A 26,392-nucleotide genomic window follows, 5' to 3' on the forward strand; every position below is an offset into this window, starting at 1 on the left:
ACAATAGTGTATGTGTATGTTTGTAACTTGTTTGTGCTTTATAATTTTTAAAACTTTAGAGTTTGGGAACCCTAGGGCGTGTGAAATCGTAGCCAGTTAGAGTCAAGGTGGAATCTAGTTAGAGTTTTCATTAGATTATATTTAAAAATGTTGCGACAGACGATAAATGGCGAGATGTTTTCTCCGAGCGGTGGTGAAAAAGCTGGCGCAAGGATGATGTCCGTGGGGGGTTTTAAAAGGTCTTGTGTCTGGAGGTAGTTTCTCTTGCTGCGATGATCTCAGGTCGTATTTTCACGTCTGTCGGTAGGGGCGTGTATGCCAAGTAAAGTAAATCTGCTAGTCTATTCGAGTGGCTGCTGGTGACTGCCCTATTCTCATCGGAGTCTAGGCTTAAGTATCGATGGCTGCAAAGCTTACTGACCATTCACAATTATGTAGCGATCATCCAGCCAATCGCTGCAGTACAGCGAAATATGTATACGCCTTTAGAAAGCGACGTTGGCTTGATGGGCATTCTCCAAACATGTCATCACAAAACATATAATTACTATACAATTAAATGCTATTGATAAAGTCTTTATATATTAATTTCTATAACTGTAATTTAGTATCGGCTGAAAATTAGCAGCATACACTTTTTATAGCATTACTTTTCAATTTCCGAATATTACTAATGAGCATATCTAGTTTCTTTTTATCGTATTGTTTTCGGTTAGTGTTAAAAGTTACAACACTAATAATTCATCTTTATTATTTGATGTATGAAACACATTTGACTATGCCATGCCACTGTTTTTAGAAAAGACGTGTGTTTATTCAGTATTGATAATTTGCTTAATCGATTGTTCTAAAAAGGGTTAAAGCGTGATAAAACCTCATTTCATTCTAACGTTACTCAAGTGCCAGTTAAAAGTTTAGAGTGTACCTAATAGATTAAATTGACACGAAACTATTAATAAATATATTAATAAATGGCTTTCAATAATATAAATCCTTTACTCAGCGCAAATCTTACGTCTTTAGCCTTATTCGGACTTTGGCCTTTCCAGTCGTCCAAATTTCTTCAAAAAAGATTATATCGCTCCTTGCATTATAGACTTGGCTTATTATTCTACATACTGTTATGCATATTCCTTATATCAGAATATATAGAATTAGTAAACGTTTGGGGTAATTTGGAAGCTATGACTGTAAATATGATGGTCACTTTTCTGACTACTCTCGGAATTTTTAAAATATATGCCTTTTTTGGCCACAGAGCAAAGTTGAAGAGACTGGTGCATGAAATATCTTTGGTAGAAAATAGAATTCTGCTAAATCAATGTGACGAGAATAAAATAATATTAGCTACGTATGTAAAGAGAGCTAGGAGAGTTACTTATAATTTCTGGTTTCTAACAGGTTTTACGATATGGGTATTTATTATAATTCCACCGGTTGAATATGTACTTTCTTCTACTTATCACAATCATTTTGATAACGGAACTGAATATTGGTCGTACACAAAACCCATGATATTTAGTTCTTGGTTTCCGTTTGATAAACATGCTTATCCGAACTTTGTGATTGCATTTTTCTATCAAATGACAATGGGGTTGTTAGGAGCTGCTTATCAAGGCACTTGGGATATGACCATAGTTAGCATGATGATACACAGTATTGGACAATTACAGATACTACAAAACAACTTTATAAGTTCAACAAAAAATGAAGAGATTTGGAATGTCTCAAAACGGAGAGTGGATAAAATTAGGCACATGAGACTTGTTGATTGTGTCAACCATCATCGCTATATAATAAAGTAATATACTATTATTTTAAGTTCATATATCCATTTATTTATTACTATTTTAAGTATATGTTATAGGTATACTCGAACATTGAACGATATTATTAGTCCTGTAATGATACTGTATTTTATGATATGTTCGTTTATGTTGTGTACTATCTTATTCCAAGCAACATCGGTAAGCTTCTTTTATTATACAAATTTCTGGTTGGTTTATGGTTTAATTAAAAAATCCTGTTTCAGCATGGTATAAGCTTTCACATGTGCTTAATGTTGGAATATTTGGTTGCCTTGATGGTTCAACTTTTTTTATTTTATTGGCATGCAAACGAAGTGTTAATTGAGGTGCGTTTTTGTATTTGTATTATAGCATAGTGTTTTGTTAACAATGATTTAAAATATAATTTTAGAAGGAAAAACTGATAATGGCGACTTATAGCTGTAAATGGTTTAACGAGAGTGAACGTTTCAAAAAGAGCCTTTGGATTATAAGGGAGGGCGTGAAAATACCGATAAAATTTACAGTTGGCCAATTTTATACAATTTCTGTGCCTACGTTTCTGACTGTATCTAATTTATGAATTTTATATTTTTTTGGATAACATATTTGACTTTTTAAATACTTTTTTGTTTTTTAGATCCTTCGAGCTACCTACAGTTACTTCACATTATTAAGAAGAGTGCAAGAAAAAGGCTAATAACTAAAATCTGTGTATTTAGTAAAGTAATAAATAAATACTTATGAAAACAATACTTATTTATAATTTGGTGAGAATTATTTTAATGTTATTTATATTTAAAATAACTATTGTATAAGTGAAATTGAGCAGTGTGCAAGAGAAGTTTTTTTTACAATATTGTATTTATTTTCAATATTGTATAAATATTAAGGATCATTAACTAGATTTATATATAAACTTACATAGTTATTTAAGCTGTATGTAGTTTATACGATTTCACTGCCAATGTTATTGGAGGTATTTTATTTTATTATTGTCTAGTATTACTATTGTATAATTCTTTTTAAATATTTTCTACCCCTTTAGATCCTTACTATTGCATAATATTGTAATGAAAATATTAATAATAGTAAATCAATAAGTTCTAGTTTAATAAGATTTTTCTGTACATTTAAAAATGTGTAAGAAGAAATGTAAATATTAAATTAAAATGATTTTATTGTAGTGGATACCAAAAACTGAAACTCCAACAACACGGTGGTATGAGAGATGACTCGTCAGTGAGTCATTTAAATCTTAGAACCTTCCTCTGATAAGTGACAGAAGCGATAACGGTCATCAAAGCTACATACAAAGGATCGTTATGTGCTCTGCTTTTGATTGGTCGAGCCTACCACAAAGACACATTCAGCAAAGGGATCCTCATTTGTACACCCAGAGACAGAATTGAGGTTCTCGGAGTGCTTGTCTACACACAGAGGACTCTATCCCCAGATGCTGCGTCACCTGAGAGCCTACAATTTAAGCAAAATTTAACTAGACTACTGTCAATTTAAGCAAAATTTAACCAGATATGTTTTTAATGGTTAAATTCCTATGATAAAATATGGAAGGATTTGTTTTATACTAATTAAATTTATGTACTTTCCATAGATTTTTCAATGGTAACAGTACTAGTTGTTTTAATAGTTTGATGCTTAAGGTACAATATATAATAAGTATATGTTTTAGTATGTTTCTTTAAATTAATTCTTTATCATGCAGAAAGCAAAAATATGTAGTGTAAAGCCTTCATAGTATAGGTAAATAAAAATATAAATAAACATATATATATATATATATGTATATAATTCAATAAAATAATTACTTTGTTCATTGTTTTATTTTTTTACAATTTTTATGTAATTATACAGGATAAAATAAAATAAAATGTGGTAAAATATACTTTCTGTATTCTTGAATACACAAATGTATTATTTTCAAACAAATAAAACTACGGCAAAAATGTATTAGAAAATATTTTTCATACACTTTGACTAGAGTTTAAAATTTGAACCCTTGAAGAGTTCCCTTACAAAATATTTTTTGTAGTCAGTTACGACTGATTTATACATATGACCAGCAACATAATCTCTATTATATTCAAAGATAAAAATATGCCTTTCTGATGTGATATAATTACACCAAATTGTCATGGTTTTAAAAAATATAAACTTCTTTTAATAACAATGTTGTATTAAATAACATTAATTCTTTTTATTAACACAACATTTGTACAAAAATATGGCTGCAATGAGGATCCATCATATTTATGAATAGAATCTTTGGATATTTTGTGTATCATAATATCATATAATACACATAAAATATATGTATATTATTAAATTAATATAAGCTCGTATCGTATATAAATGCTTTTCAATCATAATTTTCTCTCCCTGAGATCATTTATAGTAACCATTTTCTAACGTACTGTTGTACCGGATTGCGGACCATTTGAGGACTTCGTGTTTTATACGAGATACGTCAGCAGCATATGTCCTGCAACATCCACCAACGTATTTAACGCCTAAATCAAGCCATTCGTGGACGAATTCTTCAACGGGTTCACACTTATCGCGATCTATCCATCTGAAATATAAAATATCTTATTTAAGTATATATGAAAGAGCAAAATAATGAGACACGGTAAATTTACAATTGATAAGAGATGTCTATGATTGTTTTAATCTCAAGAAGTAAAATTGTCTGAACTTATTAATACAAATAATGAGACAAGAAAAGGAAAACACACATAATTCCTTTGGACACATTAATTCATAAAAATGCTACTATTTAAGACCTTGTTTTGAATTAGTAACCTCCGACTTCTCAATAGTCTTTATTTGTAACCCAGTTCTTACATTTGGAAGATTTTAGTAATTTTTATCTCCAACATATACTGATTATCTCTATTCTGCAGCATATTTTAAGTGTGTTACATTCTCTGTAATAAGCCAGGATTCTGAATCATATAGAAATAACAATAAAATCAAGGATTTCCTTTGACATACTTTGCTATTCTGTGATACATTGATTTGTGGTAATACAAATTTTGTATTACCACAAATCTTGCCATACATCAGAATGCAAAATTATGAACGACTTCTAAATTCTGTGTATAGTTGATATATTATTGTTTGTATCTAATATCATAGCTTTTAGTTTGGCTTTATTTATTTTTAGTCCTAATAACTAGCTTTTAGTTTTTTACAGACTAGGGCCAATTATTCTTCAATAGACTTAGTGTTCAATAACGTCAAAAACACAAACTCATTTTACTTTGTATGTCAATACTGATTTAACCTGTGGTTGATTTCATATACATTTGATTTTTTTGTTTGGTACCGGAATTAGAAGGAGTCAAAGTTTCGCCTGCTAGGGAGTACGATTCGTCTATTGATCTCATTGTCATTATATTTTATGATGTATTATGGAATATAAATAATGGAATGTAATATTCAGAAGAATTGAGTTACAAAAATATATAAACATGATTCACTTACCCAAGTTTTGGATTATACTTTTCACCACTGTTAGGATATACAATTAATGGTATTTTGTTGTTATCCCTTCCCTTGTTGATGCCCTTGATTAAGTTTTTGACGTAACTAGGCCTCAAACAGTTCACACCGACTGCAACTAGCTGTTGTGGATTGCTATCCCAACATTTTCTCGCCACCTTTTGAAAGCTTTCACCATGTGCGATGCTTTGATCATCCTGTAAATAAGTTGCATTTAAGTTAATCATTTTGTTAAAAATATTATATATGACGTCTAATCAATAATGTCAATTTTTATGCTTTATTTATAGGAGAATCATAATAGAAATAACGAGATCGGCTTGAAACATCTCTGTTATTTAGTTGCGAGGGAATTAGTAAATATTTTAATAAAGATTCAAAACTTGGCTAAATTTATGTATAAATTATTTTAATATTCTACGTTATTCATAGATGTCTATATTTATTAAAAAATAAAATAATTTTGTTTTATATATGACACCATTTTATTTTAGCAAGTGAGTGTATATAATAATTCTCTATCCATTGTTAAATAAAAAAAGTAAATTAAATATTAAAAATAAACTGCTCCTCTACAAATCGATCATCCGACCTGTAATTTCATATTTCTCCCCCATTTGGTGTTACATACTCAATCATAGAAAATATGTAAAAACGCTACAAATCCAACAAAACATCTCATTACGAATGGCGACAAATGCGCATTGGTTTGTCTGCAACTCGATTATCCATCGGGACTTAAAAATATACACTCTAACTGAATACTTCGATAAACTAAAAAGCAAACATCGCAGCAGAATAAAATGTCACTCGAATCCGTTAATAAACAACTACTAGTTAAATGCTAACGGCAATAATAACAAATGATTATTAAATAAATAATATGAAAGGAAAAAAGAATGTTTTTTTCTTTCTTTTTTTCTTTTTCTTTCCCTAATAAAATAAAGGGAAAGGAAATAAAGAGAAAAGGAAAGAAGAAATCGATAACCAGGTAAATGGCTTTATGCCAAGTTACTGGGAAATAAAGTATTAGTCACTGTATAATAATTCTAAAGGAGACTCGAACATGTCAGGCACGTCAGTGACGTAGTCGAAGCGATCATGAAGAGATATCGCCTAATATTAGCTAATTAAACTTCTACCCTCAAGAAGTCGTGTCCTTAACCTACATGAAAAAGCCGTTTTATTGATGATCGAAGGACCAGCGAAACACTTTTATTGTTTATTTATGATGCTCTGCAGTATTACAAAGTGGGCAAATGTGGGTTACACACTGATTTTAATGCCTGTTAGGTTTATTTTCAGCGCTTTAAAACTGAAGGCAATGGTTTTCTAAGAAGAATTGTTGATACATGTGTTTGTTAACTCCTCACGAAAGATTGTGCTGAGTGTCTTTTGTGATGAGCAAAGTATCATTTTAGAGTTCATGGAAAACACTTTTGAACAACGTTTTTATAAGTAATTTTTGAGCCGCAATCGAATCAAAACTTTGTTGCAACAAGATTTGCACTTTGAGTGTCATAAATATCAATGTGATATTGATTCTAGACGTCAAATTAAATATATTAATATAAATACATACTTTACAACTGAACGAGAGCCAAGCTTTTATGTTAGGATATTTCTTAATGAGCTCCACCAGCATCTCAGCTTCTTCTTGACAAGGTATCGTTTCCAAAGCGAGTAAATCCACCCCGGCGTCAACGAGCGCTGATATACGTGGTTCGTGCCATTTTTTCATTGTCTTAATAATTATAAAAATATTATTAACATTTATTTTTTTCTCATATTTATGAAAAATATATCATTAAGTGTTGAACATCAGGTATTTACAATTCGTACCTCACCTCACCTCTACTGAAGTTGTGTCGGCGTAATGACCATCGAATTCTGAAGCGTCATGAAGGTGTGCTCCGTACGGACCTATCGAACCGACGACTAAAGGTGTTGTCTCTGTAAAAGTTGCGAAATTCTTATATACCAATATCTAAGAAAATTGCTCAAATTTTAAATTTATGTAATTCTTACCAGCGTCAGGATACTCGTCTAAGAAAATGTCTCTGGCTTGTTTAGCTAGATCAACTGATTTGTATATGTAAGACATGCCTTCTTCTGGTGTCACATTGAGATAACGAACGAAGCCTTCAATTGAAGCTTGATACGTGTTTGTGAGGATCATGTCTGCACCAGCTACATATGTAATTGCAAAAAATAATATTAAATAAAACAGAGCACAATTTAAATGAGTAATATATAACATAACTGTTACATAGAACATATTTTTTGTACATTTTTGTACAATTGGACAGATTAAGTGTGTGCGAGCCGTAGCACGCATGCATTGATCAGAAGATTTAATTGTGTATTTTAAATGCGATTTTTCTGAAATCATTAATAAACGCTTGTTCTTATTATTTTGCATCAAATAATAAAAATTATAAATTACTCATAACAGTTTTGAAAAAATGGAGTAAGAAATAAATTATTTTTGATATATGAATAAATTTTTCTATGACTATGACTATTATAAAAAATGTAAGTTAAAGTTAATATTGCAGTTAAGCGATAAAAAAACATATTTTAATCTATATATTTTATCAACTTTTTTCTAATATTTGGTTAACGATCATTAAATTAAAAGTAAAAGTTTTTTTATAAATTTACCATTTGTTTGAAGTTTTGTTACTTTTTTAATATATTAACGTAAAATATTCATTCTTAGGAATGTTAATTATGGATATGATAGGATGCATTATGGTTGATTGGAACTAATTTCCAAGTTAAAATGTCAGTGGTTTGCCCAACGTGTATCTGCATTGCAGCTTTATTCAAGATTGATGTGCGGTCGCTTCAGAGTGTATAATATATAATATTTGCTGCGAAAAATCCCTAATATTATCATATGCTACAATTGAACACATATTTTTTTTGTGACGCATGTGAAAAAGTCATATTATGAACACTATAACTCGAACCAAGTTTAGCGATTAGTTTTTTTTATAATTTAAAATAGCAATCACTCAACCAGCAATAGCCGGTTCGTTTCAGTTTCATTCGATTAGAGCGTCGTTTAAAAATAAAAACATTTCAATTATCAATCAAATGTCTGTTGACATTTCACTGCACGTATCGTATTTTTTACTGATTAATTATTCGCAGAACGCAATACATACGTAATTGACTCACTCGCCCTATAAGTTGAATATAAACTTTAATTTATTTTTAATTTGATAATTTGTCACCACATTTTTAATGGCATGAAAAAAATTGCGCAGCACAGAAACCAGAGAGAGTGAATAAAAGGATACGTGACTTCATTGATTGTGTACTAATGAACAATTTAACTGAAGATGTTCTTGAATTTATTGATATTAAGACTATTTTTTGTGACCTTTCGAACGCTTGAAAATGGCTTTAAGATATAAAACATCGAAAATATAATGAATTGTATACCAACTCTCCTAGAAAAAAGACACTAGGATACAAATACGATCCGTACTAGTTTTAGAGACTGAAACTTCTATAACAAGGGTTTCTCGCTGTGATATTATGCTGGCATTTGAGCTATATTAAAAAATACTACAAACTAGCGTAATGTGCAAAATGCAAGTAGGCAATAAATTGTTGAAGTGACACGCGCTCCGCGTGACGAAACCGAGCGTCTTCGATGACTTATCGAAAACTTTAGCGATGTGCATATCAGGCGCGTACAGTGAGATACATTACTCGCGTGTTAAGTGAGGAGAGTGAGCGAGATATAAGAGCGTGTGTTACATGCATTCCGCACGCTCTTATCTCTCACTCATTCTCGTCACTTAACACGTGAGCGAGCGAATGGTGCATATTAAATCTCCATCACTCCCAAATCTACAATCGAAGTATTTCTGGTTAAAACACTTCTGCCTAAACTATAAAGGTATTTCGCCAGGTAAGAAGGTCCGGAAAATGTGATGATGATTGTCGATCGATCAGGTTTTTTTTGTGAAAACCGCATTTGTGCGACAAAATTGCCTGTATAGCATTGATGAATGCAAGGGAGAGCAAAGGACCCATATTGGATCCCTGCGGTACTCCAGAGAGCGAAATACTCATCGGAGCGATGAATATTACTGCTTAAACACTGATGACGCCAACTTAAGTAGCTTTAATAAAAAGTTTACAATACTTTTTGAGAAACCAAAGTCGCTTAACCAGTTCAACGCCAAGCAAATTTCTATGAATTTGCTCTGTAGGCCACCATTTTCAACCCTTTAAATTATTATGAAAGAGGAACATTATTTACCTGGAAAATCACTGTTTACTTTCCTTTTTATTAATTTTAACATAAAAGTGAAAAAAAAGCACAGAAATAACAAGTTTTAAAAACCACTGTCAGGGCTGCCACACACAAATATTATATGTAATTTATATTGTATGTGGTTTATATTATATGTTTTTGGTTGTTTTTAATATTTGTATGGGACTAGATAATTTCCGTTATTTTAATCAAAATCTTTTATCAAAATGGCGGCTACTTCATGTATTTAAAAAATTTCAACTTTGTCAAAAAAAATTAAAAAAAAGTAAATATGGCTATAATGGAATAATATAAACAAAAACAAAATTCAAATTCAAAAAATGTTTTTTTTTTACAAAAAATTGTGTTTTTTTTATCATTTAAAAAAAATATTGTAGCAGCCCTAACAACGTCTGTATGCTCGATCGTAAATAATAAAAGAATGGTTCAAAAATTGCACATTTTAACGATCACATTCCATTTAATAGATGTCTCTGTATTAAATTAACGAAAAAAAAATCAATTTTATTAATAAATGTGTCCGTAATAACATTTGCGTGCCTGCACGCGCTGGCGTTTGACGGTCCGACAGCTTTGGCGTGCAGGCACGTCACTGGCGTCTAAAGGGTTAATTATGTCAAAAGACTTGATTATCATAAAATTAATTATATTTGTAAAATTGTTATTATTATTTTATAATCGTCAGATTCATCTGCCACGCCCTGTAACATATTTATATATCAATCGACGGTAATCTTTATTGAGCTTGGACATTAATTGAACGACTCAAGTTCAAGCGATAATAAATCATGTTGTTGTCTCGGTCATTGGCGTATTACATTAATTTGAACTAAAGATCAGTGATATACGTAATTGTTATAATGTTAATTGATGGGTCAATAGCTCAAATTAAATTAAAGAAGATTTTAAAATCCGTTGTATCTAAATCTATTTGTCTATGAGTCTATTTGTTACTTGTACCAGTTGAAAAATCAACTGACCATATAATATAAACCGGAAAATATCCATATATATTCACAAAAAAAAAGTATAAAAAATAATATTTATTAAATTGTTGTATTTTATAAAAAAAACTGATGATATTATAAAATGCATTTAATTAACTTTAGATATTTTTTAACACAAAAAAATTCTATGTACGCAAAAATATGTTATATTTATATATGAAGTTAATTGAGAAACATAATTGTTAAAAATGAGATGAGAAATATCCTTTTTACATTTTTATGTATTAAACTACATAGATACTTCAGATGTTGTTGCTGTAAATGTGTTGTTTTATTAGTAATAATTAAGAATAAAAATGTTGCATGATTCAGTAGAAGACATTTGTTTGGACATTTTGGACATGTTGGAATTGTGACTAAAATAAAAAACGTATGTTAAAAATTAAATTATCAAATTAATATACCTCTGTTTTTAACATTTGATTCATAATTTTAACCATACAAATATATTATGTAGTTTTGTTATAAATAAATTATAAAAACAGGTCAGTTTTCAAATGTCTGAATATATCGAAACTATGTTTACATATGTTCTTTATTTGTATGAACGTATGTGACGTCTAGAAGAAAAATAAGACGTTATACGTTTACTTATTTTTTGGTTAAATGCAAATATTGTAGATTTCTGCTTAAAAAATAATCTATTTTATTATTTTTGATAGATATTATTATGTCATTAATATAATAAGAGTCAAAAGTGATAAGTTGAATATTAATTTATTAGTTTAGCTGATCTATGATTAGTTATTTTTATTTATCTAGGTTTGATATAAATTTTCTTAGGAAGCGTCTGCATTTTATGCAATATAAAACTGAACATATTTATTTTGTAAAGTAAATGTAAAATAATCTGATTTTAAAAGACCAGTCCTATAAAAGCTCTTTATGTTTCTTTATATATATAGTAATAAATAATGATAATGTCTAATACTGATTTTATACATCAAATACAAATATAAAAACTATCCATTGTGTTTTTGTAGGAAATAAAACAATAAGGCAGCATCTTTACATTTTAAAGAAGCATATGCTTTTTTTTTAGTAAATTTATGCAACGAAGTGTTCTTAACATGTGTGTTGTCATGGTATTTTAAAAATAGCAACGCACAAAAAACGTGTTTTCAGCGTGAAAACAGTTTTTTACTCTGCCGCTACTACTACTGTTACGAATCTGTATCGTTTTCATGTGGTTTCTGTGTGATATAACTTTTAGGCGTAGCGGCACAATATCGGTGTTTACGAACAAGGTTTAATTTTGGATGTTGATTCAAAGAGTTATCATGTGTTTGCACAAAATACCACGCGGTGATATCTGTAACCAAATTTGGTGATTAGGAAAAGAGGTCACGACGAAATTGTCGGCGAAGCGGTAGAAAGTTTGTTTTGCTACAAAAGTGAGTGAAAATAATGTTGAATGGTTAAAATAAGGATAAGCAAGTAAATAATAAGTGTTGAATGTATGACTTGAGTTTAATAATAGTTATTGTGTGGTTTACGTATTTATTTGATATTGTATATTAACTTGCCTCTTAGGAAATCAAGATGAGTTTCAATTACAGCTTCAGGATTCGTGGCAAGAAAACGAGCTGTCCAAAGAGGATCTCCATCAACTACTTCGCCCAAATGGCAGCACATCTGAGATGAAAACCCTCCATCTATGACCGCTACGCGGCCCTCTAGGTCTTGACGTGGTTTCATATCTGCAAATAAATTAAAACATAAAATTATTTCATAACTATTATTTGATTTTTCATAGTATATACATATTACACCGAATCGGTGAAATCGCTTATTGCGTAAAATGGGCAAAAATTTGCCTAATTCTCTGGTGGTGTTTATCGTAACTAATGCTAAAAAAGTCTAGAACTATAAAAGTGACGACATATAAATTTTATTACCAGGTATTTCAGACGGTTAAAACAGTGAATACCCAGTGAATATATATGATTAATTGCAGAGTTATTCATGGTGTGTTCACTACTATGACCAACGCTGGCGAGCACCTAACCTGTCCAGCAGTTACACAAAAAACTTGTTATTTGTTGAACTGTTGGACAGTTAAACAAATAAACAACGCTGCAAGCTGACAAGCAGAGGGATACATTTTCAGAGCCATTATAAGGATTTACCGGGCTCGATTTGAACACTCGTATGTTCCAAGTCGGAAGCGAAGTGATACTCCAAGTCAAAGTTCCAAATATATGATGCCTCAGAGCATCGAACGGAAGCGAAGAACCAATCCAAATAAATTGGGGCGGTACCTACATCTCTGTTTTTGTCTATTAAACATATTATTAAGCTATCACTCCCATTAGAATATGTGTTTTTTGTTGAAGAAGTCTGACAATAACGGTAAATAGTTAATCGCGAAAATCGACTAAAGTTACTCGATTCATTTTTCATCTCTTCACGCAAAAACCAATTAAAAAAAAAGATTTTTATTTATTTCTTGATAAATAAACCTAGTACACATTCTTTCCTTATTTGCATGCGCACTATTGATTCCAATAATGGATGAAAATGCAAAGCTGCGCTGAAAGCCGAGAAGTCGCTCTTATTCTTAGTGCCTTCGAAGGACACGAATCCATTTGGTTTTATGACCCCTTTTAACGGGTCTTGTCAACAATTATGGATAGTTGTAACAAGTAATTAAATTTAAAAAATGTATTAATTTGAAAAAAATAAAATATGAAGTGCTTGAAATATGGTTGTATCCTTTATTTATATTTTTACAACGCTCACATATGTATGTATGTGAGCGTAGTAAAGAATATAAATATGTATCAAAATTACCTTTTTGTTATCTAATGTTCCAATCAATCAAAATAATGCTTCTTTATTTTGAGTCACGACCCTTTGATATTAAGCACAATTTATTATAATGCAATAACATTTTAACATATTATTTAATAGAAAATTGATTATTAAAAGCTAACATAAACACAACTAGGTATATATAACGCATTGGAGAGGTTTAAAGAGAATGATAAGAATTTTAGCCGTTTAAAATAAGTTTGTTTGCTTTCATTGGTCTCGGTTAAAAGGCGGATATTTGCATTTTAACTTTATTTTACACCCACTCTTTTAAATAGCTCGACGCAAGGGAACGTAACATATTTTTGACTAACTGTTTGAGTCAAATTTTCGTGTGAATTTAGATTAACTGTTTGAGTCAAAGAGCAAGAATTAAATTTAAAAAAAGTTTTATTATTAATATTTATTAGCGCAGCAGTAAAGAATGTACATTATTTATTAGCAAAGCAGCAGGCTACTTTTAATGTATTATTATATATTTTATTTTCTCGATTTACGCAACACACGTACTTTGTCATAAAATGTTGGCAATTCCCGGAGCGAATGTTTCTTTGGCTTTCCGGAAGGAGAGGGAGAGAAAAAGTTGGACATTCGTTATGTAATATATTGCCCAACGAACGAAAACATATGCCATTCGCGTATTCTGCGGTTTGGCCCTAAAGCGTTGTTGATAAATTAATCTTGATTAGAGTAACTAGATTTTGATTAATTTAACCCCTCGGTGAAAAGTTTCGGCCGGTCATTAATCTCGAATGAACATTTTCCCACCCCCTCGATTTTTCCCACGCAAGGTTGGATCACAAAATTTTACCTATTTAACCTGAACAACTCTAAACAAGATAATAATATAACACCAACTTATTTTTGTATTTCTTTCGACCTACAATCTGAGAACATTAACCTTAATCCGTTCGGATAACGTCGTTAAATGACTTGATTTACGTTACAACCGAAAATTTGAATGTAAATACATAACTTAAGTCAGACATCAAGAACACATGGAAATAATAAATAAATAACTTAACATATACATTAATTGGTTAATAATATCATATACTTTTTTTTTTAAATTGATTAGTACGATTTTATTTGAGTATTGAGATTGATTCTAGTGTTAAAATATATGTGTTTTTAGTTTTTAATTTTTAAATTTAATATTATCATTAGGCATTATCAGTTATGGTGACTATCCCTAAATTTTGTACATACATATGTTCAATTGTGGTATTGTTAACGATTGCTAATAGATTAGTGGGCTTCATTTTTATAACATATATTCATAATATTAAAAAAAAGTCGTAAGTTTCTCGGTTGAACTTGGGAGCTTAAAAGGCCAACTAAAGGAGGTCTCATGGGTCAGTTGTTAGGTTGCAAACCACTTAGTAGATACTACTATTTATTTAGGGTTGTTATTTAATAAGTCATTGTTTTTATTATTAAATTAATTAGTAAAAGTTAACAATATTTTTAGTATCTTGATTACCTTTGATTTCATTTAAAAAAATAATATTTATAGTCTACATATAAGTATAATATTATATATAGGATATTAATATGTGCAATGTCAATATTTTGCAAATTCAATATTTGATTAATATTAGTTGTCCCAAATGGTTTAATTTTGTGAAATATTTGTTTAAGATATAATCTACTATAGATATAATTAAATATTTCGTCGTTAGACAACAGTAAATAATCATAATAAATTACTTCTCTCTATATATTATATAAAATAACTAATTATAAAATATAGCTTCGCCTACGTTTTGTGTCAATTAAATCATATCTAAGAGAGCCTTTGGCGATTGTCCTCGTAACTGACTGACATTAAGAAAACATAACTGATATAAAATTTAATTAAAAATTTAAAACACTAAAATTATTATTATATTCTTACGTTAAATGTCAGTTAGAGTCGTTGCCTCAATCACAAATTCATCAAAAGCATAAAAAGGCTATCAACATTGATGGACCATTAGTACTACAAATAATTAAAAATCTCAATAAATTACTGGTATTTTTTATTATCAAGAGTTTAATGATCTAATATCGTTACTTAAACATTGATTCAAGATTTCAAAGAAATTTATGTCTTTAATAAAATATTAAAAAAAATTAGTCAAACACAATAATATTTTTAAAAGTTGCGTTAAACTAGAAGTTTTGTGTAATTTTCAAATCGCTTGGATGAGTTTTTACAGAGACAGCCAAGCAGTAGTATAAGCTTTGAAAATTATAGTTTAGATAAATGCATTAGATATAATTTTAGTACCTAATATGAACCTTTGAGTCTGGCTTTCCATTTGAATGTGTACCACAGCTTTGCTTGAGGTTAATAAAGAACGATTAATATTGTAATATATCAAAATTCACATTTGAAACATAGCTTTGCTATTTATATGTATATCAATACCACTCACTCGGTCATAAATAACAATATAACTATAATAGGATTATTTTTAAAACATTTATGAACTCAAAACACGTCCGATAGCCTTTTAATAAATGCGTGACTAATCGAATATGCTTCGAATAATTTCTAAATTGCTTCATATATGCAAATTGATGAAACTATACTTGAAACTGTTTATTGTTAGTATGCATGATTACTTACAATATACAATTAACTATCGTTTATTTAAAGTTAAGAGAGCAATGATAAAAAAATGAATTTTTAATTATACAATTTTAGGGTTTGAGAATCCTAGGGAGTGATGACTTCGTAGTCAGCGAGACTCAGAGTGGAATATAGTTTTATTACATTATATATAGATATGTTGCGATAGACAATAAATGGCTAATTTTCTCCGAGCGGTGGTGGAGAAGCTGGCGGACGGATGATGTCAGTGGACTCTCAATAACGGAGAATATTTACAATAAGAACAAAACTCGTGTTATTAATGTGGTCGTAACGAGGGCTTTTGTGTGGTCTAAATCATTTATGTTATTATATTGTTTCCTTGTTGATGGATGATCATTTTAGTCACAGTTTTTTTAAGTAATAGTTTCAAATAAAAATATATACTGCAAAACTATTTATTAATTAAGAAATGATATTTAATTATCTTTATAATTATTAAATATTTTAATAGTATAATTAAATATATAAAAAATACATGCACTACTTTATTAACCAACACTTATTAAGTAGGACTGTTAAATTAAAAAAAAAATTTTTATACTCGTTAGTGTTATGTAGTCGTCAGTCTCAAATCTATATTATAAAATTTAGATCAATTATTTTTTAAATTATTCTTTCCTTGTAACCTGACATGCATAAGCCCAATGCGTTACAAATAGGTAAATATTTACCTGGGTATGATAATCAAACATAATGAACATCCATAAATAAGTATTATTAACCAGATAAATTTTGTGACATTTTTATAATAAAATAATGCATAACTCACACAATAAAGGATAATATCAGTTAAGTGCTGCTTAAAACTATGTGCTCGTGTTAAATTTTTAAGCGTTCGAATATTTTTTGGTACTTAAAATATGAAATAAGATCGCATTTAAATAGCGCGTTTTTTACATTAAAAAGCAAATTATTAAATCGCGTCTCTAAAACTCATAATTTGTGCGATGTATTAAGTTGATAAGAAGATTATTATAGGTTTATCTCAGTATTGTATCAAACCCACCATAACACATTACATACACGTGTAACACAATAATCAAATTTTCATTATACACACGTGTAATGTATCAATCAAATCATATGTTTTTATCAAATATATTATCTACACGTGTAACGCATTAATTATACTGTTGCGTTTTAACTATAAAAACGGAATATTTAAATTAATCAGTCCCTAGAACTACAGAATCATACAGCCGTATTATTCACGGAGAATCCTTAACCTTCGTCTATCGAAGACACGGTGCTACACTTTTTTCCAATAATTATGAATTGTATTTTTATGTATTACACATTTTATTTAGTATGTATTTAAAACATGATTATTTCATATTTAAAATTGGTAATATATTGTTTTTTAGGTTAGTTCTTTTAAATATACTAGAAATAAATAGGGCATATGCAATATTATACACATTCATTTTGTTCATTATCAAAAGCAGGAAAAACAGTGAAAGTCGTTATTTTTTGTCATAAAATAGGTTATACTGGCAAACCTATTCATAAATACTTTGTCATGCGTTTAGCGAAACGTTAATGCTGTTAAAACTATACTACCTATTACCTCATACCATTATACTCTTAATATGCATTATGTTTACATACATAAACATAATAAAACACACGATTTTGTTTACGAAAAGCATTGCTTAATATTTTTTTCTCAAAATATTCCTAATATATATTGTATATTCTTACAACGACCTATTCCATGAAAACTCTTCTTTACTGAACGAAAATCAAAGTCAATGTAAACGTCAGGAGATAATACATGATTTCTTATTATAGGAGATCATACATACTTTCTCGTTAAAAACAGAATTTATACAAATGTTATTTATATACAAACATTTGAGAAACATCGGCATATTAAATGATATAAGAGTCAGATTTAAACAATAATTAACATAGACCGAAAACCAATGACATTAATTACAGTTTATTAACGCTAGATAATGTATTGCACTATCGTCGAAAAAAGCATTTTTTAGTTCAGTAAATAGTTATAATAATTTATAGAAATATATATAAATACTCTATAGGAGCGTACATAGAGAGTAGGGGTTTGACCAAACGTTTAAATTGGTTCAAACATTTTTTTTCAATCGTCCAAGCTATTGTAAGAGAACATGCAAAAGATTGACTGATACAGTCTTCTAAAGTTAGTAAAGTAACAATTAAAAAATAAATACATAATAGAAAGTGACTTTAGAAAAGCACATATTGGGGTAAAATATGTGCTTTTTATAATCTATTTTTTTTTATTAATAATCACTTTAATAACATATTGTATTAATATTAATTAATACTAATATTAATTTGCTTTATTATTTGTATTTATTAAACAGAAGTTTAATATTTTAATTCATTTTGTATAATGCCGTTTAATTTTAATTAAACTCTTTTACATTTACAATGAATTCGGTTTAATTTAACTCGGTTATATTTACTGTTGTCTGTTTAACGAAATTTCAGAGTTTGGCACCTGAAGTTAAAATTCCAAGCAACTGCGTCGCTGAAAACTTGGAATATTTTTATCGTTTGCAACTGAGCTACGCACTGTTGCCTTGACCGATATCAAATAATTACAGACATACAGTGTCAACAACCTCGTGCCGTGACAACATGATAGCAATGACTGCTTTCAACATAGAATCTGTATACATGCACACATACACACACATGTCACGCTTTTTCCGTGTAAACAAATTTGGGCAAAAATAGAGTACATAAGTGATAAATGATATAACACTACTGATAATGATATTAAAAAAAATTATGATTGATTTTATACCTCAGATATGATAAAAATAAAGTGTTTATGTACATATGACATAAGTTTATCTGAGTCAATGTTTAGCAAATAAATATTCCAACTATTTGCTTATAAGCATATCTCACATTGTATAAATAGTCGTTATTTTACAATAGGCGTGAATACTCATTTTGCAATATAATAAATTAGTCCAAGTAGATTTAATATACAATATATAAATAACTGGAATACTACTTTATTTTAAATTGCAGAAATAAAATTACACTTTCTAAAGATGTTGAAAGGTGGTGTCGACAATCCATCGATTGATATTCGAATCATTCATAAGGAGTTGGTACAATAAATGTAGGATAGTGCATCACTATTCTTACATTTTATACAACAAATTCGTTATGTGTAACGGTGAATGTATATTACTAGTGAATTTATATTTTCACTAGTGTAAAAATAATTTCACTTCCCCAGTAAGTTAAAATGTATCAAGCAATTGATGTAAAATTTCACCTGCTTAGTGTCAGTAAAACTATATTTGTTATAATCCAGTATACGCATTTCTAGATGATCAGAGTCACATCGTTCGACAGAATATTATATTATTTTAAATAAATAAAACCAAACCCTAAACTATCCAAAAGCAATTAGTCTGATAAAAGTTCTAAAACTATATTTGTTACCAACAGCAAATGAACTCCTCGTAACTATTTATTGATTTACATTGAGTTGCATATAATTCCACTAGCGCCTATCAGTTAAATTGTATTATCGCTAGTAAACAAATATATTTACTGGTGAAAATTTATTCGGATATGATTTCATATGATGGATGTGTAGAAGTGTATGACTAAATATTTGCTTATGTTTAGTATTGTATATGTATGTAACGTATCGTAGAAACTTGTCATGAATAAATAAATGTAGTGTGTCACATTATAAAGCGGCATTTAAACAAAGGCGATTTATGAATCAAGATTGCAATTCGAAAATTAAACTAATGAAAAAATAATCACTATGGCCATAACCGCAAAAACGTATCTCACCACTAAATAATGTATTTTACACGTCGAAATTCGTTTTTTTTAATTTATGCATATACATATGTATGTATAAATAAGCATTTTTTCTATTTGTTTAAGCTGCTCGCACAAAACATATTAAAAGGATTGCAAGGATAAATTTCAAGCAATTTAACAAATATTTATTTTATTTTTAAATTAACTTCTTCAGTAAATATTAATCTTTGAACAGCAATAGTGACAAGTCCTATAAACAAAAGCTATAATCAATAGATGTCACTGCAGCTTTAGCCGTTTTTTTTTTAAAAAAACAGCGCATTTTTTATAAATAAAAATTCGAACCCGCAACCTCAGAATTACTGAGATGTTACGGACTACACTATTCCGTCCTTATATTATATATAAACTGCTACAATATTATACTATATTTGTTGTTTCAATAGGGCTATTTCATAATTAATTATTCGTTTCGTATGACAATGAAGATAATCAAAACATAAAAATATATAACAATACAGACTTCATAAACGGTCAAATTAGTGACACATCGTCGCGTTCTTGTCTATCGTATCGTATTATTTTATTCAGATTACATTTTTTCATTGTTGCCCGATGAATAAGCGATTGTGGCCTAATTAAAAAAAAACAAACGTCAACTGTCAAGAGCATTATAAACACATTACAACCGGTGTTGCCAATGACGAAATAGAAAATCGTTCTATTACAACGGTAGCAATCTAGCAACAATGGTGGATCATCAAGGATAAATTATTCTCACTTTACAACTTCGTGTTGTGTAAACATATTTTTTACACGCGCATAAATTAACGTAATATTTTGGTTGCCTCTCGACGGCTCCATGGCAACAGCGGCTTATCGGTCCGCACGAGAATTATTAATCATGGCTGTTGATAAACACCATAAACGAAATACGAGTGCGCATGCGCGGGTGTGTAAAAATCAGTAACGAACAATTGAATCGTTTAGTGAAAATTGCACAACGAAATGATTGCTAAGCAACAGGGCGATAAAAAACATTAGCAAACGTTACAAGAAATTGTTTTAACTTGGTAAGTAAAACAATGCTTTTTTCAATCAAGAGAATCTTTAAATATGTTCTATATGGTGAAGAAAAACAGTCAAAAACGGTTTATCTATTTTAAGTGACAGTCGGATAAAATTTTCCTTTTATGTGTAAGAAATATAAATAAACTTGCGTTTTTTTGGGTTGATTACATAAATGACCGTTCAAAACAAATCGCTGCACTTTGAGCGTGATTTAATTGACCCTTTGCTTATACACAATTGATTATTATGAGTACAACACATGCAAAGTTAATCAAGGCTTCTGTAAGTGTTTGAATATTCATCGTAACATTACTTAATAAAGACGAAAGAGCTTAGAATTACCGTAACATCTGAAATGATGAAAGCTCTAGTCATAAAAATTAAAATATATAGATAAATAAGACATTTGAACTATATTGAATCTAAATAAGCAGAAATGTCTCTTAGTTAAATGAATTATTATTTTAATACTTCATAATTTATTATTTAAAAAAATAAAAGCAATATATTGTCTGCCTTCGGACGCCACCAAAATTAAACTTTTATAACTTTTGTATGTATGTAGGTACATACATACATACAAAAGTATATAGAAGATTTGTGTTGAAAAATAAAATAAATCGGGACAGTTGAAAATGTAGAAATGATATTTTCGGACACATTTTTTAATAAATAATTAATACAATCCTGTGAAATTCGGCACTCAACACGAATGAAATTTTCGTCAAAAGGCCAATGGTTCAAACAGTCAGTTTGTATTCAAGTCTCGCGAGCAATGTATGCATAAAGGACAATAATAAAAAGTGTCAACATTATTAAATATTTGTTCAAGCACAGCGTCATATTGTGTGTCTGGAATAAATCAATATTAAAGCATATTTATGAGAAACTAGCATAGAGAGCATCTGTGAAATTTTAACTGTAGCGGTCTTGTTTCGTTTTTTTGTTTTAAATACATAAGTAGTATTTTAGTGATATCAAACCGTTTTGGTGGAACCATTTAAATACTGGCAGAGAGCTCAAACGTACATATCCTACTTTAGAGATTGTCTTTATATAAATAAATAATTATCATAAAAAGTAAAAACAATATCGCTGTGCGAACGCTGTGCGAAAATATATTATATTATTATAGTATACTATAAGCATACATGTAAATCTTAGCTTTGGAAATAGTTAGGAAAGCAAAATTCAATTGGAATTATAATAATATAACTTTAAAAGTCTAAATAGTTATATATAATATGTATGGGAATATGTTTTATTAACGCAAAAAAATTAAGCAAGAATCAGTGTTCTTTAAGTTTTGCATGTGTTTCCATAACACTTTTAATATATTTTTGTCTAGTTTGGATCAGTATTATATTGTATTATAATTATTTATAATCAGTGTTCATTGCTAGTTACCTTAATTTCCCGCTGAGTGTTCAATGATTACACGATAAAAGGCTAACTGACAAACCGTTAACGCGACATAACGCACCACGAAATATATATTGTAAAATAATAATAAATTATTTCTGCGAAAATAACACTGAGCAACAGTGAAGAATAAGGGACGTAATCGCAACTCTAGTAATAATATCAACATTGCGACAGTACAAAAATAGAATAAAACGATCCGAACCCATTCTGTGCAGTCATCTAAGAAAATTTCGTCTCATCTTTTATAGCAATTAGGTGTACTAGTTGTAATGATACACTAGGATTACAGACAATGAAACTATATTTAAGAACAATATGAGCCAAAGAATCGTATACATAAGCAATACAATGTTAAAGTGACACGCGCTCCGCGTAACGGAGTCGAGCATCTACGACACTCGGCTCGTTTCATACATTATTCTCATTACCAGTTCTCTACTGCATAATACATATGTATAGATTTTAAAAATATGAAAGAAAAACAAAATAAAAAAAATAATTTTGAAAATTTTGTTCAAAGGTTATTTTTTAGAAAAGAAATTGCTACGGAAGCTCAAAAAAGATCCTTTATGATTTTTTGTTCAAAAAGGACAAAGGACTAGTCACCTTAACATGTCATTGATAAAGAAAATGAAGAGCAGATATAAATGTTCATAGCATATTCGAATGATTTTTGAAAGTTGAAATAACCAACGCCGACTTGCATTATAGCATAGTAGGACTCGCCGCAGTTACAGAGGTCAATGACCGGATAACAATGCGGACGAAAACCATGTTGCTGGCCCACTAAAGCTGCCGACATAGACATACCTAACGAGCTATAATACATCATTAACCCTTAAATGCATAATCAATATATTTATAGAATGACATATGCTATTTTAAAACACTAATTATTTAAAAAAATAGTCAGTATGGACCTCAGTGTATTTTACGAACTCGGAAATGGCGTTAATAATTACAACCTCATAAGAGCTGTTTTTTTCTACACCTAAATAATAACCGTTCATAAAAATATACGATATTCACCAATCGTTAAAAACTTATGAAAGCAAATATTGCTTTATTCATTTGAATAAATTTATCAGTGACAACGGATGGCATTCCATTAATTTATTTATCTTGAACGCTATTTATTTTTGCTTTATTTTCTTGACAAGTTGCTGATTGATACCAGCAGTTGTTTTTCTTAGGTCTCGTAAACTCTTTGACGAGCTACGTTAACTGTTTAGTAAATGACTAGGTAACTTAATCAGAAGCGATCGATCGGGATAATAAAAAATAATAATCATTAACGCTAATCTCTTGGCCATGATAGAAAATTAAAAAATATCTGAGATTCTAACACACGACGATGGTCAACAGTTCTGCACTACTGCTTCATGTTTACTTAATAACATTATTCGTAAACATATTTTAAAAAAATATATTTGATAAAGACAAATATTATGAAAAATCGTGCATTAAGCCATTACTAAGACGTATCATTATATATATTGTATTACAATATTATTTTCATTAATATATTGTATGTCAAACTTGTTTTTCTTCCAGCAAATTCTGCTTGGGAATCACCGACTTGGTTACATAATATTTACACGTGTTTATGATGCATTTTAAATTTATTATGAAGATTCAACCACACACCACACGCGTGGTTTTACGACTTTTTAATTACATGGGACCGAAATACTCTTAACTGTGTTTGTTTCGAAAATAAACGTCAGAATTTATGTTTTGTGAGTAAATATTGCATCAGAGCGGTCAATTGCTTCCTCGGGGGAACGGAAATAGAGCAACTGTCGCCGGCGGCACGTGGTTGCCAAGAATTAGCATACGGTGTTTGTTTAATAGACTCACCGTTTGTGTAGTCTTGTGCACACAGGTGCCAGAGGCGCTGATGAGTGAGTGGTTGACCGGACGACAGCGTCTGCTTGACTGTCGAGTTACCAGCGGCTTGTTGCCAAGCCGGACTTGTTGTTGCGCGCGTGCCAGGGTTGCCACTACCACTTGTTGATTTTTTATAATAATACATACCAACAAGAATGTTGCTATGGACATAGAACAACTCGATTTGTATCTAAAATTGCATGCTGATATCAGATGTAACATTAGTTTTGGTACTTGTTTAGAATATCCGCGCTGAATAATGAGCGTTGGTCAGAAGAGTGAACATCTCATGACGGTTAAAATAACAAATCTAATTGAAAGGAGAATTAAATATACTGGAAACAAGATTTACCTTACATTGTATATGGTTTAAATGTTACTCGCTCACACAAATTCAGCTTAAATTTTGAAATGTATTTATGTAGCAAAACGTTATTGGCCGCTTTCATAGCCGTTAGGGCCAAACCAGAAATGTGACGCAGTAGAGTTTATAAACGTTAGTTTCTGAGTGTGGCCCTAACGGCTATGAAAGCGGCCAATAACATTTTGCTACATAAATACCTTAGTTTTTATTCTAACAAAGTCTTGTTTAATTTATATATCAGCTGTGAATATATGTATATATTTTTATTGTATTGCAGTGTTTACGTATTTTTTTCTATGATATTCATATAAACATTTATAACCTAAATTTAATTAACGTTTAACATAAGTAGAAATAAATAAATAAATATTGTTAAGATATTGTAAAATTAATATTAAATGTGAAAGAATTAAAATAAACGACATCTAAATCGCATAAATATCACAAAAATCTGTTTTTAGAAAAAAAAATATGTCGCATTTTGAACAAACAGAAATAAAATTTTGTACGCTTTCCTTCCTCATACTCGTAACTGACAAAAAACATGAGTAGTATAGAAATATATTTTATTGGAATACATTAGCTATTGCTGTTCTGGCTCCTGGTATAGAAACTTAGGAGACATCCAAAAGCGGTAGACAAAGAGGATAATTTGTCAAAGATAATGTTTTACCAGACTTTATGTTCCAAATGCAGAAAGATTTGCCGCTCGCATTTTTAAAAATATTTTTTTTATGATAATGTAATGAAGAAATAAATGGGACCAAAAAAATTTTTTACGCAGTCCTCTTATTGATTTTTATTGGTACTTGTAGATGACACAATAAAGGATCAGCGTATAAACTATTTTGAGAAGTTCTAATAAAAAGTGATTTGATATTGAAACTCATTTGTGACTTTTGGCCCATTATGTATATAGTGTGATATATATTCACATCTATTCCAATTACCTTTAAGTATGTTAAGCTAGATGTCTTTAGGCTTTGCTTATGCGTTTATTACGACAGATTTGTGTTAAAAACAAATCTAATAACTAGCGTACAAAAACAAAATTGTAGTTCTCTGTTAACTCAGTCCATGGATAACGTTTAAACTGCCGAGGATTTAGGAAATGGAACGCGGCTAGTTGTGATTGTATTAAAAATATAGCATATAGAGTCCAGGCGCGTACGGTGAGATGCATTCCATTTCGCTTGCTCGCGTGCTAAGTAACGAGAGTGAGTGAAAAGAAGTGAGCGTGGGAACCCATGTAACGCACGCCCTTCTCTCTCACTCACTCTCGTCACTTAACATGCGAGCGAGCGAAAGGGAACGTATCTCATCATACATACCTGATATAGACGCATTAAAATACGATAAAGTATTAATTCTCAAAATACTATTTCGGTAGTCCCAATTATCAATGTGTTTTGCTTCGCAATGACAGTCGCTCAATATCATAATAGAGTGAAATTGTAGTTCGCAATGTCATACAATACTTATATATTTTGCTGGTAGATTAAATAAGTATATGTTAAACGCCAATATATTTTGTACACAATATCTTGATATAAATAAGTAAGCCTGCAAAAACTACAAATCTAGAAATTTTTACTGTAATTTGGACATTTGGCAACCCTAATTGATGTGAATGCAGAGATATAACTGTCTATGTATTACATATATTACTAAATATAAAGCCATGATTGTTCTTGGAGTCTTTCACTATTCTTCTAACACATACGTCATTCTCGGTTATGTAAAAAAGACTGGGTTTTAGAAAATCTGGTATTTGTTTAGCAT

The 26,392-nt window shown here is 29.9% G+C and overlaps 3 protein-coding genes across 6 annotated transcripts; 2 read left to right on the plus strand and 1 right to left on the minus strand.

The window, feature by feature from the left end:
• Positions 1-323: 323 nt before the first annotated feature.
• Positions 324-1,925, plus strand: LOC148234989 (uncharacterized). The gene has a single exon (XM_088186882.1). It carries the CDS (start codon positions 972-974, stop codon positions 1,803-1,805), a length of 834 nt encoding a protein of 277 aa, XP_088043008.1. The 5' UTR covers positions 324-971; the 3' UTR covers positions 1,806-1,925.
• On the plus strand, positions 1,834-4,283 carry LOC148234990 (uncharacterized). Its single transcript, XM_088186885.1, has 2 exons — positions 1,834-2,001; positions 2,064-4,283. The coding sequence occupies exons 1-2, from the start codon at positions 1,905-1,907 to the stop codon at positions 2,162-2,164; spliced, it is 198 nt and encodes a 65-aa protein (XP_088043011.1). The 5' UTR covers positions 1,834-1,904; the 3' UTR covers positions 2,165-4,283.
• Positions 3,617-24,417, minus strand: LOC148234991 (betaine-homocysteine S-methyltransferase-like). 4 transcript variants are annotated; one of them, XR_015809724.1, is made up of 7 exons: positions 24,217-24,417; positions 12,143-12,316; positions 7,341-7,502; positions 7,160-7,265; positions 6,895-7,056; positions 5,295-5,509; positions 3,617-4,380 (listed from the first exon to the last, which is right to left on the minus strand). XR_015809724.1 is itself a non-coding variant. In XM_088186877.1 (7 exons), exons 2-7 carry the CDS (start codon positions 12,312-12,314, stop codon positions 4,194-4,196), a joined length of 999 nt encoding a protein of 332 aa, XP_088043003.1. In that variant the 5' UTR covers positions 12,315-12,316; positions 24,217-24,296; the 3' UTR covers positions 3,617-4,193. The 4 variants fall into 4 exon arrangements, 2 of the variants coding, with proteins under 2 accessions (XP_088043003.1, XP_088043004.1); XR_015809725.1 differs by having other exon boundaries at positions 7,155-7,265; positions 24,217-24,416; XM_088186877.1 differs by having other exon boundaries at positions 7,165-7,265; positions 24,217-24,296.
• Positions 24,418-26,392: the final 1,975 nt, after the last annotated feature.

Source organism: Plectrocnemia conspersa, unplaced genomic scaffold, assembly GCF_051122295.1.
Source record: "Plectrocnemia conspersa isolate PC_06_02 unplaced genomic scaffold, ASM5112229v1 ptg000005l, whole genome shotgun sequence".
NCBI classification, from domain to species: domain Eukaryota; kingdom Metazoa; phylum Arthropoda; class Insecta; order Trichoptera; family Polycentropodidae; genus Plectrocnemia; species Plectrocnemia conspersa.

Bases quoted from the DNA above. Each gene is read 5' to 3' on its own strand.
- LOC148234989 (XM_088186882.1), top strand. From the start codon at position 972: ATGGCTTTCAATAATATAAATCCTTTACTCAGCGCAAATCTTACGTCT.
- LOC148234990 (XM_088186885.1), top strand. From the start codon at position 1,905: ATGATACTGTATTTTATGATATGTTCGTTTATGTTGTGTACTATCTTA. The intron at 2,002-2,063 runs TTTATGGTTTAA...TGTGCTTAATGT, and splicing joins TTATACAAATTTCTGGTTGG to TGGAATATTTGGTTGCCTTG.
- LOC148234991 (XM_088186877.1), bottom strand. From the start codon at position 12,314: ATGAAACCACGTCAAGACCTAGAGGGCCGCGTAGCGGTCATAGATGGA. The intron at 7,057-7,164 runs GTGAGGTGAGGT...ATAATTATTAAG, and splicing joins CCGACACAACTTCAGTAGAG to ACAATGAAAAAATGGCACGA. The intron at 4,381-5,294 runs GTAAGTGAATCA...TTTATATTTCAG, and splicing joins AAGTATAATCCAAAACTTGG to ATGGATAGATCGCGATAAGT.